This window comes from Pseudophryne corroboree, chromosome 6, assembly GCF_028390025.1.
Source record: "Pseudophryne corroboree isolate aPseCor3 chromosome 6, aPseCor3.hap2, whole genome shotgun sequence".
Taxonomy (NCBI): domain Eukaryota; kingdom Metazoa; phylum Chordata; class Amphibia; order Anura; family Myobatrachidae; genus Pseudophryne; species Pseudophryne corroboree.
In genome coordinates, this window is record NC_086449.1 from 104059751 (window position 1) to 104072452 (window position 12702).

A 12702-nucleotide genomic window follows, 5' to 3' on the forward strand; every position below is an offset into this window, starting at 1 on the left:
GAGCTCCAGTTTCTGGAGGCGGGGGGTATAGAGGAGGCGGTACAGTGCATCCTGGCAACAGTCAAAGCTTTAGCCCAGGCATTCCCAACTGCGGTCCTCAAGGCACACCAACAGTGCAGGTTTTAGTGATATCCAGGCTTCAGCACAGATGGTTATATCAAAATAACTGAGGTGCTAATTAAGTCACCTGTGTTCAAGCCTGGATATCACTAAAACCAGGACTGTTAGTGTGCCTTGAGGACCGCGGTTGGGAAACACTGCTTTAGCCTGTTGGTTCCTCAGATCAAGAGCTAACTCTACACCCCGATGTTATTATCTGTGGAATCTAGTGTACCTCGCAGAAAGAGATTTAACTATGGTAAGTCTTACCATAAATATCCTTATTTAAGGTCGGTGTGTTAGGCAAGACCACTGCTGGTGGCTGCTAATCATAAATATATTGCCAATCAAGTGCAGCTCCGTGCACTACCATATAACTAGCCCTAAGAATGACAGGTGTGCCTTGAAAAAAATGATGGCACCTTGATTCAATAAGTTTTTGGTAACTACTGACCTAAGGTATGGAGAGAAAAGCCCCCATTACAACTGCCCATATTCTTACATCATCACCTCTAAACCTGGGCCACTGATTCTTGTGCAACCCAAGTATAAGTAGTTTCCATTGCCATAAATACTACAGTATCTCCCACATTATCAGAAGATTCTGGATCTTGTTGGTTCTTCAAGACACTTCTTTCCAAATATTATTCTTCATTTAGTCCTAGGGGTATATTTACTAAAGATCGATGTTTAGTTTCAGGGGATAAAACAAATATTTACAAACATTTAAAATTAATATAAAGAATTGTTGGTTAGTGAACGTGTACTTTAGCTCCTGAAACACAACATTTAATTTAAGATCCGTAAAAAAAAAAAAGACACAATCTTTAGTAAATATACCCCCTAAAGTGTTTGGGCCACTGGAAACCTTGTGTATCTGTACAGTATTTCCCTTCATACCCCATACACACATCTCACCCTTTTATTTCTCACTCTTTCTCCAGCTCGGATTACTCTTCTCAATTCTCCTCCCGGGACCTGCACGCCTTCTCTGTGGAGCCTTTGCTACTGTACCCCACGCACTACACCGGAGATGAAGGCTATATTAGTGACACTGAGACATCTGTTCTATGGGACAACATGACTGAAACGACTGACTGGGACAGGGCTAAGTCTCAAAAGACCCAACAGCAGGAAAAGCTGCGCAGTGAAGCAGTAAACACCCCATCCCTCCGTTCTCCATTTGACAGCGCTGCCAGAGATGAGCTATGACCTTAACGTCGTCTATAATCCTGACGCGAATGGAACATTGCATCCAGCGTCTTTGTGTAGAGGATCTTTTGATTACTGATGGTGAGGTACAGGTGCAGTGGACCATTGTGGGTGATCTTGGGATGGCCTGTCCAGGTACTTTTCTCCCACACTGATGACAACCCCTCTCCTTAGTGAAATGTATTGGAAAACCCTTACAGGGAACAGAGCGGTCTCTGAGGGAGACAGGTGGAATGGTAGGGTCTTGGCTCTTGATTTAATAATATTAATTTATATATTTACATGTACAGTATGACTGAAACAACCTCCATCTTCCCAGTCTAGTTAGATCTAAAACCTGACAGCTGAGCTGTTTGCGGGAATATACGAAAAATCTCTCATTATAGAGCTTAAAAAGCATGACTGATTAGAGATGTTTGGGGTTGGATGGATGTAGTGACAATTTATTATAGAGGTGTGAGAGAACTTGATGAAAGCAGGTAGACCCAGATTCCCTTCATCCTCCTCCCTCAGTGACGTCACCAGTGGGCCATGGATAAAGTAAAGCAAACTTTAGTAAGTAGATTGATTTCTCACATATGTCAGTAATGGTAACAACCAAAAGTGTACTTCTTAATATATAGGTTTCCTAAATTTAGTGAAGGGCCTTATCCCTTAGTGATGTCACTGGTTTCTCAAAGATTGTTAATCTCCATTCTAATGTTCATAGCTTCAACTCACAAAATGGCTGCCTCCATTAAGTCTCTCAGCGAGGTCACTGGTTCATAGGTATTTTATAGATATTCTCAACAGGTTCTGCTTACAAAATGTTTTCCTCCCATTGTGTGCACATGTTAATTTAATATTTCCTAACTTTTGCTTTCACTTGGTTGTATTTAAATCCTATTGTGGCAGTTTGTAAAAAATGGTAGATTAACCAAAAGGTGAAATTGATTATACTTTCTCTTTCCATATAGTACAGAGTGGGCCCCTCCAGAATTCACCACTTTTTTACCAAAAGCCATGGGCTGACTTGTACTGTGACTCTTCATGGTGCCAGCCAAAGTAGCTTATGATTGAGCTATATTGTTGCAATATCATCAGCAAGGACATTCTGATACAGATCTTCTCTTCCTAGACAGTGGAATCACCAGCCTCAAATTCTAGTATATTTTTAAGCAGTGGTTCCTGAACTTTTTTGAACCACAGCGAGCTAGAGTATCAGAGTTTTTTTTCCACAGCACCGCTAGGCCAAAAGTTGATTATTGAGAAATTCAGAAAAAAGTAAATTGTGTTTATATGTCATCCTTAGGTTCAGCTAAGGGGTGAGGGACAGAATTTGGTTCTGTTTGTCCACATATTTTATGATCGGAAGCCACAAGCACTGGTTTTGTCTATTACATTGACTATAAATAATTTGTACTTATCCTGGACCACCAGACCAGGGCACCCCTGCAAGTGCTCTGAGACACCCTAGGGCACCCAGTTTGGGAACCACTGGTTAAAAGAAGACTGACAACACCTTTTTAAATTGGTAGTCCTGACTGATCCTTTTTGTTATTTTGAAAAAGAAAAAAATGTGTTTAAGGATGTAACAATGACATTTTCAAATAATCATAATCCTCCTTATTTTCATAAATGTTTTTTAATGGATTACCTGCCGGCCACTACACGGTATACGGACAGGAGGTGCATAAGAAAACAGCAGAGATTATTTATGACAGACAACTGTCTGTCTCCCCCACATATGTCGCAAATGGGCTATGTGTTTTCACAGAACTCTAGTGGTTTTTATTGCTTGATCTGAATAAAAGTATGAGAGGTTGGTGGAGCTCAATGGCTGAATTCCATACTGAAACAGTTGCAAGTAATGATCTCTTGAACTAGTCAAGAGTCCATAGCAAAGGACAGGATAAATTGTGGCAGAAATGAGACTAGGTGTAGGCAGGGAGATTTCAAGTCACATAACTGGAAACACAGGAGTGATCAATAGATGATCTGGCTGGCTGATACATTGGCAGGTCACATGCTGCTGAGACTAGCCAAGGAACGAGCTGCGTCTACACAAAAAAAACATTACGGATTTGGTCTCGCCACCAGACAAGTCCGATGAGCCGCACAAGGGACAAAAACCAAAACAATAAGTTAGTTATTTTAGTTTTTTTTCTTATTTTTTAACCTAATGCAAAAGGTTCAGTCTTAACCTACTTTTGACATTGTGTAACAAAAAAAAAAAAAAAAAAAACAACTTGCAGATGATGTTACATTCTTATAATTGTAACTTCATTCATTGCAAGGGCTTTCTACCCCAGCCAGCCCCAAATGTTGTAATACAGTATGACTTTATTTTTTCTTTCACTTTATTTTTTTATTCTTTTTATTGCACTCACAATAAAATATTTTTTACACTTTACAATACAATATGAAGTAAAACTTCATATACAGGCAACATATCATAAGACTTCTGACCATGAACTTCTCATTACATGTCATATGTTATTATGACATGTTATGTTGTGTTGTCCAGTCCACACTTTAAAGTACCTAAAAGAACTTTCACTTCTGTGTACCAGTAAGTGACACTTACAGCTGGGTCAACACTTTGGTTCTACGTCACATAACTGGCGTTTAACAATTGATGAGCGCTCAATATATATCACCAAACCTTGTCAATAAAAGAAAATAGGATTTTAATTACCTAGCGGTAAATCCTTTTCTCGTCGTCCGTAGAGGATGCTAGGGTCCACATTAGTACCATGGGGTATAAACGGGTCCAATAGGAGCCATGGGCACTTTAAGAAATCAATAGTGTGGGCTGCCTCCTCCCTCAATGCCCCTCCTACCAGACTCAGTCTAGAAACTGAGCCCGAGGAGACGGACATACTTCAAGAGAAGGATTCAACTAAACAGCACACACAAACAAGAGGAAAGCAATGCTAACCAAACTTGAACAGGAACAGCAACGGCTGAACCAAACAATAATACTTAACCAAGTAACAGTGCAGAAAAACAAAGCATCGGGCGGGCGCCCAGTATCTTCTACGGACTACGAGAAAAGGATTTACCGGTAGGTAATTAAATCCTATTTTCTCTGACGTCCTAGTGGATGCTGGGAACTCCGAAAGGACCATGGGGAATAGCGGGCTCCGAAGGAGGCTGGGCACTCTAGAAAGATTTATGACTACCTGGTGTGCACTGGCTCCTCCCACTATGACCCTCCTCCAAGCCTCAGTTAGATTTTGTGCCCGGCCGAGGTTGGATGCACACTAGGGGCTCTCCTGAGCTCTTAGAAAGAAAGATAGACTTAGGTTTTTTATTTTCAGTGAGACCTGCTGGCAACAGGCTCACTGCAGCGAGGGACTAAGGGGAGAAGAAGCGAACTCGCCTGCTTGCAGCCGGATTGGGCTTCTTAGGCTACTGGACACCATTAGCTCCAGAGGGATGGACCGCAGGCCCAGCCTTGATGTTCGGTCTCGGAGCCGCGCCACCGTCCCCCTTACAGAGCCAGAAGCAAGAAGATGGTCCGGAAAATCGGCGGCATGAAGACATCAGTCTTCACCAAGGTAGCGCACAGCACTGCAGCTGTGCGCCATTGCTCCTCTCACACACTTCACACTCCGGTCGCTGAGGGTGCAGGGCGCTGGGGGGGGCGCCCTGAGGCAGCAATAAAAACACCTTGGCTGGCAAAAATACCTCAATATTTAGCCCCAGGGGCTATAGATGAGGTAAATACCCCTGCCAGATTCCATAAAAAGCGGGAGAATAGGCCGCGGAAAAGGGGCGGAGCTATCTCCCTCAGCACACTGGCGCCATTTTTCCCTCACAGCTCCGCTGGAAGGAAGCTCCCTAGCTCTCCCCTGCAGTCTACACTACAGAAAAGGGTTAAAAAAAGAGAGGGGGGGCACTAAATTTAGGCGCAGTATACATTATATAGAAACAGCAGCTATAGGGGACATAACTCAGTTAGTCCCTGCATTATATAGCGCTCTGGTGTGTGCTGGCATACTCTCACTCTGTCCCCCCAAAGGGCTTTTGTGGGTCCTGTCCTCGTTTAGAGCATTCCCTGTGTGTTTGCGGTGTGTCGGTACGGCTGTGTCGACATGTTGAATGAGGAAGCTTATATGGTGACGGAGCAGAGGCCGATATATGTGATGTCGCCCCCTGTGGGGCCGACACCAGAGTGGATGGATAGGTGAAAGGTATTAACCGACAGTGTCAACTCCTTACATAAAAGGGTGGATGACGTAACAACTGTGGGACAGCCGGCTTCTCAGCCCGCGCCTGCCCAGGCGTCTCAAAGGCCATCAGGGGCTCAAAAACGCCCGCTCTCTCAGATGGCAGACACAGATGTCGACACGGAGTCTGACTCCAGTGTCGACAAGGTTGAGACATATACACAATCCACTAGGAACATCCGTGACTTGATCCCGGCAAATAATAAATGTGTTATACATTTCTGACATTAACCCAAGCACCTCTAAAAATGGGTTTTAGGTTGGGGAGAAAAAACAGGCAGTGTTTTGTTCCCCCATCAGATGAATAAATGAAGTGTGTGGAAAGCGTGGGTTCCCCCGTTAAGAAACTGGTAATTTTTAAAAAGTTACTGATGGCGTACCCTTTCCCGCCAGGAGGATAAGTTACGCTGGGAGATATCCCCTAGGGTGGATAAGGCGCTCACACGGTTGTCAAAAAAGGTGGCACTGCCGTTTTAGGAACGGCCACTTTGAAGGTACCTGTTGATAAAAAGCAGGAGGCTATCCTGAAGTCTGTATTTACACACTCAGGTACTAGACTGAGACCTGCAGATCGTGCTGCTGCAGCATGGTCGGTGACCCTGTCAAGCATACTAGTTTGCTAATATGAGAACATATTAAAGACGTCGTCTTATATATGAGGGATGCACAGAGCGATATTTTGCCGGCTGGCATCCAAAATGAATGTAATGTCCATTCTGTCAGGAGGGTATTAGAGACCTGTCACTGGACAGGTGATGCTGACTTAAAAGGCGCATAGAGATTCTGCCTTATAAGGGTGAGGAATGATTTGGGGATGGTCTCTGGGACCTCGTATCCACAGCAACTGCTGGGAAGAAATATTTTTACCTCAGGTTTCCTCACAGACTAAGAAAGCACTGTATTATCAGGTACAGTCCTTTCGGCTTCAGAAAAGCAAGCGGGTCAAATGGCGCTTCGTTTCTGTACAGAGACAAGGGAAGAGGGAAAAAGCTGCACCAGTCAGCCTGTTCCCACAATCAAAATTCTTCCCCCGCTTCCTGTGAGTCCACAGTATGACGCAGGGGCTCCACAGGTGTAGCCAGGTACGGTGGGGGGCCGTCTCAAAAATGTCAGCAATTAGTGGGCTCGCTCACAGGTGGATCCCTGTTTCTTTCAAATAGTATTTCTGGGGTACAAGCTGGAATTCGAGATGTCTCCCCCCCCGCCGTTTCCTCAAATATGCCTTGCCGACAGCTCCCTCAGGCAGGGAGGCTGTGCTAGAGGCAATTAATAAGCGGTATTCCCAGCAGGTAATACTCAAGGTGCCCCTACTTCAACAAGGACGGGGTTACTATTCCACACGGTTTGGGATACCGAAACCGCATGGTTTGGTGTGACCCATTTTATATTTAAAATCCTTGAACACATACATAAAAAAAATTCAAGTTCAAGATGGAATCGCTCAGGGCGGTTATTGCAAGCCTGGACGAGGGGGATTACATGGTATCCCGGGACATCAAGGATGCTTACCTGCTTGTCCACATTTACCATCCTCGCCAGGAGTACCTCAGATTTGTGGTACAGGTTTGCCATTACCAAGTCCAGACACGGCCGTTTGGACTGTACATGGCACCGAGGGTGTTTACCAAGGTAATGGCCGAAATAATGATACTCCTTCGAAAAAAGGGAGTTTTTAACTATCCCGTACTTGGACGATCTCATAATAAAGGCACGGTCCAAGGAACAGTTGTTGGTGGGAGTAGCACTATCTCAGGAAGTGCTGCGCCAGCACGGCTGGATTCTGAATATCCCAAAGTCACAGCTGGTTCCGACTACACATCTACTGTTCCTGGGTATGATTCTGGACACAGTCCAGAAAAAAGTGTTTCTCCCGGAGGAGAAAGCCAAGGAGTTGTCTTCTCGAGTCAGAGACCTCCTGAAACCAAAACAGGTATCGGTGCATCACTGCACGCGGGTCCTGGGAAAGATGGTAGCTTCTTACGAGGCAATTCCATTCGGCAGGTTCCATGCCAGAACCTTTCAGTGGGACCTGTTGGACAAGTGGTCCGGATCGCATATTCAGATGCATCGTTTAATAACCCTGTCTCCAAGAACCAGGGTGTCTCTTCTGTGGTAGCTGCACAGTGCTCATCTTCTGGAGGGCCGCAGATTCGGCATACAGGACTGGGTCCTGGTGACCACGGATGCCAGCCTTCGAGGCTGGGGGACAGTCACAAGGGGAAGAAACTTCCAAGGACTATGGTCAAGTCAGGAGACTTCCCTTCACATAAATATTCTGGAACTAAGGGCCATGTACAATGCCTTAAGTCAAGCAAAATCCCTGCTCCTACACCAGCCGGTGCTGATCCAGTCAGACAACATCACGGCAGTCGCCCATGTGAATCGACAGGGCGGCACAAGAAGCAGGATGACAATGGCAGAAGCCACAAGAATTCTCCGATGGGCGGAAAATCATCTACTAGCACTGTCAGCAGTGTTCATTCCGGGAGTGGACAACTGGGAAGCAGATGGCCTCTGCCGCTCAGACAAGACCTGCTACAGCAAGGGCCCTGTCTTTTCCAAGACTTACCGCGGCTGCGTTTGACGGCATGGCGGTTGAACGCCGGATCCTAAAGGAAAAGGACATTCCGGAAGAAGTCATTCCTACGCTTATTAAAGCCAGGAAAGAGGTTACAGCAAATCATTATCACCGCATATGGCGGAAATATGTTGCATGGTGTGAGGCCGAAAGGGCCCCAACAGAGGAATTTCAACTAGGTCGATTTCTGCATTTCCTGCAAGCAGGAGTGAATATGGGCCTAAAATTAGGTTCCATTAAGGTACAGATCTCGGCTCTGTCGATTTTCTTTCAAAAAGAACTAGCTTCAGTACCTGAAGTTCAGACATTTGTAAAAGGAGTGCTGCATATTCAGCCCCCATTTGTGCCTCCTGTGGCACCTTGGGATCTCAACGTGGTGTTGAGTTTCTTAAAATCACATTGGTTTGAGCCACTAAAGACCGTGAATCTTAAATATCTCACGTGGAAAGTGGTCATGTTATTGGCCTTGGCTTCGGCCAGGCGAGTATCGGAATTGGCGGCTTTATCATGTAAAAGCCCTTATCTAATTTTCCATACGGATAGGGCAGAATTGAGGACTCGTCCCCAGTTTCTCCCTAAGGTGGTGTCAGCGTTTCACCTGAACCAGCCTATTGTGGTGCCTACGGCTACTAAGGACTTGGAGGACTCCAAGTTGCTAGACGTTGTCAGGGCCCTGAAAATATATGTTTCCAGGACAGCTGGAGTCAGAAAATCTGACTCGCTGTTTAGTTTATATGCACCCAACAAGCTGGGTGCTCCTGCTTCTAAGCAGACTATTGCTCGTTGGATTTGTAGTACAATTCAGCTTGCACATTCTGTGGCAGGCCTGCCACAGCCAAAATCTGTCAATGCCCATTCCACAAGGAAGGTGGGCTCATCTTGGGCGGCTGCCCGAGGGGTCTCGGCTTTACAACTTTGCCGAGCTGCTACTTGGTCAGGGGCAAACACGTTTGCAAAATTCTACAAATTTGATACCCTGGCTAAGGAGGACCTGGAGTTCTCTCATTCGGTGCTGCAGAGTCATCCGCACTCTCCCGCCCGTTTGGGAGCTTTGGTATAATCCCCATGGTCCTTTCGGAGTTCCCAGCATCCACTAGGACGTCAGAGAAAATAAGAATTTACTCACCGGTAATTCTATTTCTCGTAGTCCGTAGTGGATGCTGGGCGCCCATCCCAAGTGCGGTTTATCTGCAATACTTGTACATAGTTATTGTTAACTAAATCGGGTTATTGTTGAGCCATCTGTTGAGAGGCTCAATTGTTTCATACTGTTAACTGGGTATAATATCACGAGTTATACGGTGTGATTGGTGTGGCTGGTATGAGTCTTACCCGGGATTCAAAATCCTTCCTTATTGTGTACGCTCGTCCGGGCACAGTGTCCTAACTGAGGCTTGGAGGAGGGTCATAGTGGGAGGAGCCAGTGCACACCAGGTAGTCATAAATCTTTCTAGAGTGCCCAGCCTCCTTCGAAGCCCGCTATTCCCCATGGTCCTTTCGGAGTTCCCAGCATCCACTACGGACTACGAGAAATAGAATTACCGGTGAGTAAATTCTTATTTTCTCTTACGTCCCAGAGGATACTGGGGACCACATTAGTACCATTGGGGATGTACCAAAGCTCCCAGACCGGGTGGGAGAGTGCTGAGGTTCCTGCAGAACTGATTGACCAAACTAAAGGCCCTCAGTGGCCAAAGCATCAAACTTGTAGAACTTCACAAACGTGTTCGATCCCGACCATGTAGCCGCTCGGCAGAGCTGTAAAGCCAAGACACCCCGGGCAACCGCCCAGGAAGATCCCACAGACCTAGTAGAGTGGGCCTGTACTTTCGGAACCGGCAATCCTGCCGAAGAATAAGCCTGCTGGATAGTAAGTCTGATCCAACGAGCGATAGACTGCTTTGAAGCAGGACACCCAATTTTCTTGGGATCATAGAGAACAAACAGCGAGTCAGATTTTCTGTGACAAGCCGTCCTCTTCACATAGATCCTCAAAGCCCTCACCACATCCAGGGATTTAGAGGTAGCAGAGGTGTCGGTAAACACCGGAACCACAATAGGTTGGTTGAAACGCAGACACCATCTTAGGAAGAAATTGCTGACGTGTTCTGAGTTCAGCTCTATCCTCCTGAAAAATCAAATAGGGGCTTTTGTGAGACAACGCCCCCAGTTCGGGGACACGCTTTGCGGAAGCGAAGTCCAACAGTGTAACAGTCTTCTACGTAAGAAACTTAAGGTCCACCTCCTGTAAAGGTTCAAACCAGACCGATTGCAGAATGCGCAATACCACGTTAAGATCCTAAGGTGCCGTGGGAGGCACAAAGGGCAGTTGGATGTGCAGAACACCCTTCAAGAATGTCTGACCCTCAGGAAGGGATTGTTTCTGGAAGAAAATGGGACAAGGCCAAAATCTGGACCTTCAAGGAGCCCAACGTAGGCCCACATCCACACATGACTGTAGAAAAAGGAGAAAACGTCCCAGTTGAAATTCCACTGCAGGAAATTTCCTGTGTTCACACCACGAGACATACTTTTTCCAAATACGATGGTAATGTCTAGACATTACCCCTTTCCTGGCCTGGATCAAGGTTGGAATAACCTTGTTCGGAATGCCTTACCGGGATAAAATCTGATGCTCAATTTACATGCCATCAAAAGTAGCCGCGGTAAGTCTTGATAGACGAACGGCCCCTGCTGCAGAAGATCCTCTCTCAGAGGTAGAGGCCACGGGTCCTCCAGAAACAACCCCAGGAGATCCGCGTACCAGGCCCTTCTCGGCCAATCTGGAGCAATGAGAATTGCCTGAACCTTTTCCCTTTTTATTCTTTTGCGAATTCTTGATCAGCAGAAGAGGTGGAAACACGTAAACCATCTGGTCAAGCCATGGAGTCACCAGAGAGTCCACTGCCACCGCTTGTGGGTCCCTTGACTTAAAACAATAGTGCTCTAGCTTCTTGTTGAGACAAGAGGCCATCATGTCTATGTGTGGAATCCCCCACCGACGTGTCAATGACTCGAACACGTGTGGGTGAAGGCCCCACTCTCCTGGTTGCAGGTCGTGTCTGCTGCGGAAGTCCGCTTCCCAGTTGTCTACTCCCGGAATGAAGATTGCCGACCGCTCCACCGCATGTCGTTCTGCCCAGAGGAGAATTCTTGTTACCTCTGCTCTTCGCTCCTCCCTGACGGTTTTTGTACGTTACAGCCGTCACGTTGTCCGAAAGACCTGAATTGTTTGATCTTAAAGAAGATGCGATGCCTGAAGAAGGGCGTTGTATATGGCCCTTAGTTCCAGAACGTTGATTGGAAGCAAGGCTTCCTGACTTGACCATCTTCCTTGGAACTGCTCCCCAACCTCTGAGGCTTGCGTCTGTGGTTAGCAGAATCCAATTTTGAATCCTGAACCAGCGGCCTTTCGGTCAGGTGAGACGTCTGAAGCCACCACAGAAGGGAGATCCTGGCTTTAGGGGACAGGCGTATCCTCTGGTGCATCTGTAGATGCGATCCGGAGCACTTGTCCAAGAGATCCAGCTGAAAGGGCCTTGCATGGTACCTTCCGTACTGTAGCGCCTCGCAGGTGGCTACCATCTTCCCCAGAAGGTGGATGCATAGATGCACCTATATCCGGGATGGCTTCATGAGATCCTGCACCATTGACTGGATTACCAATGCCTTTTCCAATGGAAGGAACACCCTCTGTGCCTCCGTATCCAGTATCATCCCCAGGAACGGAAGCCTCTGTGTTGGTTCCAGGTGAGATTTCGGTAGGTTCAGAATCCACCCATGATGCTGGAGTAATCGAGTTGAGAGGGCAATGTTTTCCAACAACCTTTCCCTGGAAGGTGCCTTTATCAGCAGGTCGCGCAGGTACGGAATTATGTTCACTCCCTTTTTGCAGAGGAGAAACATCATCTGTGCCATCACCTTGGTGAACACCCGCGGAGCCATGGAAAGGCCAAATGGCAGTGGAGATAAGCCTGATGATGCAGCCAAATCGGAATGTGAAGGTACGCATCCTTGCTGTCCAGAGACGCTAGGAATTCTCCCTCCTCCAGACCTGAGATCACCGCTCTCAGAGACTCCATCTTGAACTTCAACACGCTCAAATACAGGTTTAGGGATTTGAGGTTGACAATGGGCCTCACCGAACCGTCCGGTTTCGGGACCACAAACAGGTTGAAATATTAACCCTGGTTTTGTTGTTGCAGTGGAACTGGGACAATGACCGGAGTCTGTACCAGTTTTTGAATTGCTGCCTGTAAGGGTCAAACTTGATTCTGGAGAAGCTGGTAAGCCAGATTTGAAGAATCTGGGGGGTGGGAGTTCCTGAAACTTCAGTCTGTATCCCTGTGCGATAAGATCTTTCACCCAGGGATCCTGCCAAGAAGTTGACCAAACGTGACTGAAATAACGTAACCGGGCTCCCACCTGCCTGTCTTCCAGGCAGTGAGGTCCACTGTCATGCTGAAGGCCCCTGAGGTCTGTTCCTAAGAACCTGCAGCTGCTGGTTTTCTGGGTTTACCTCTATTACCCCTGTAGAGGAACCCCTGGATTTGCCTCTTAGGTTTTGCTGTCCCTTTCCATGCCCTTCCAGGACTCCGC

At 46.7% G+C, this 12702-nt stretch overlaps 2 protein-coding genes across 2 annotated transcripts in view; both read left to right on the forward strand.

The window, feature by feature from the left end:
- COLGALT1 (collagen beta(1-O)galactosyltransferase 1) overlaps nt 1-2821 on the forward strand; it is a 120540-nt gene extending 117719 nt beyond the window's left edge. Inside the window, exon 12 of the mRNA XM_063931579.1 lies at nt 1044-2821. Within this exon, the coding sequence (XP_063787649.1) occupies nt 1044-1311 (268 nt within the window). The 3' untranslated portion in view covers nt 1312-2821. The remainder of the gene's footprint in view (nt 1-1043) is intronic.
- An 8947-nt stretch (nt 2822-11768) lies between these two features.
- The window catches only part of LOC134934383 (adhesion G protein-coupled receptor E3-like), a 535434-nt gene continuing 534500 nt past the window's right edge, over nt 11769-12702 (forward strand). The window contains exons 1-2 of the mRNA XM_063929832.1: nt 11769-11864; nt 11999-12107. Of these exons, the coding sequence (XP_063785902.1) occupies nt 11769-11864; nt 11999-12107 (205 nt within the window). The remainder of the gene's footprint in view (nt 11865-11998; nt 12108-12702) is intronic.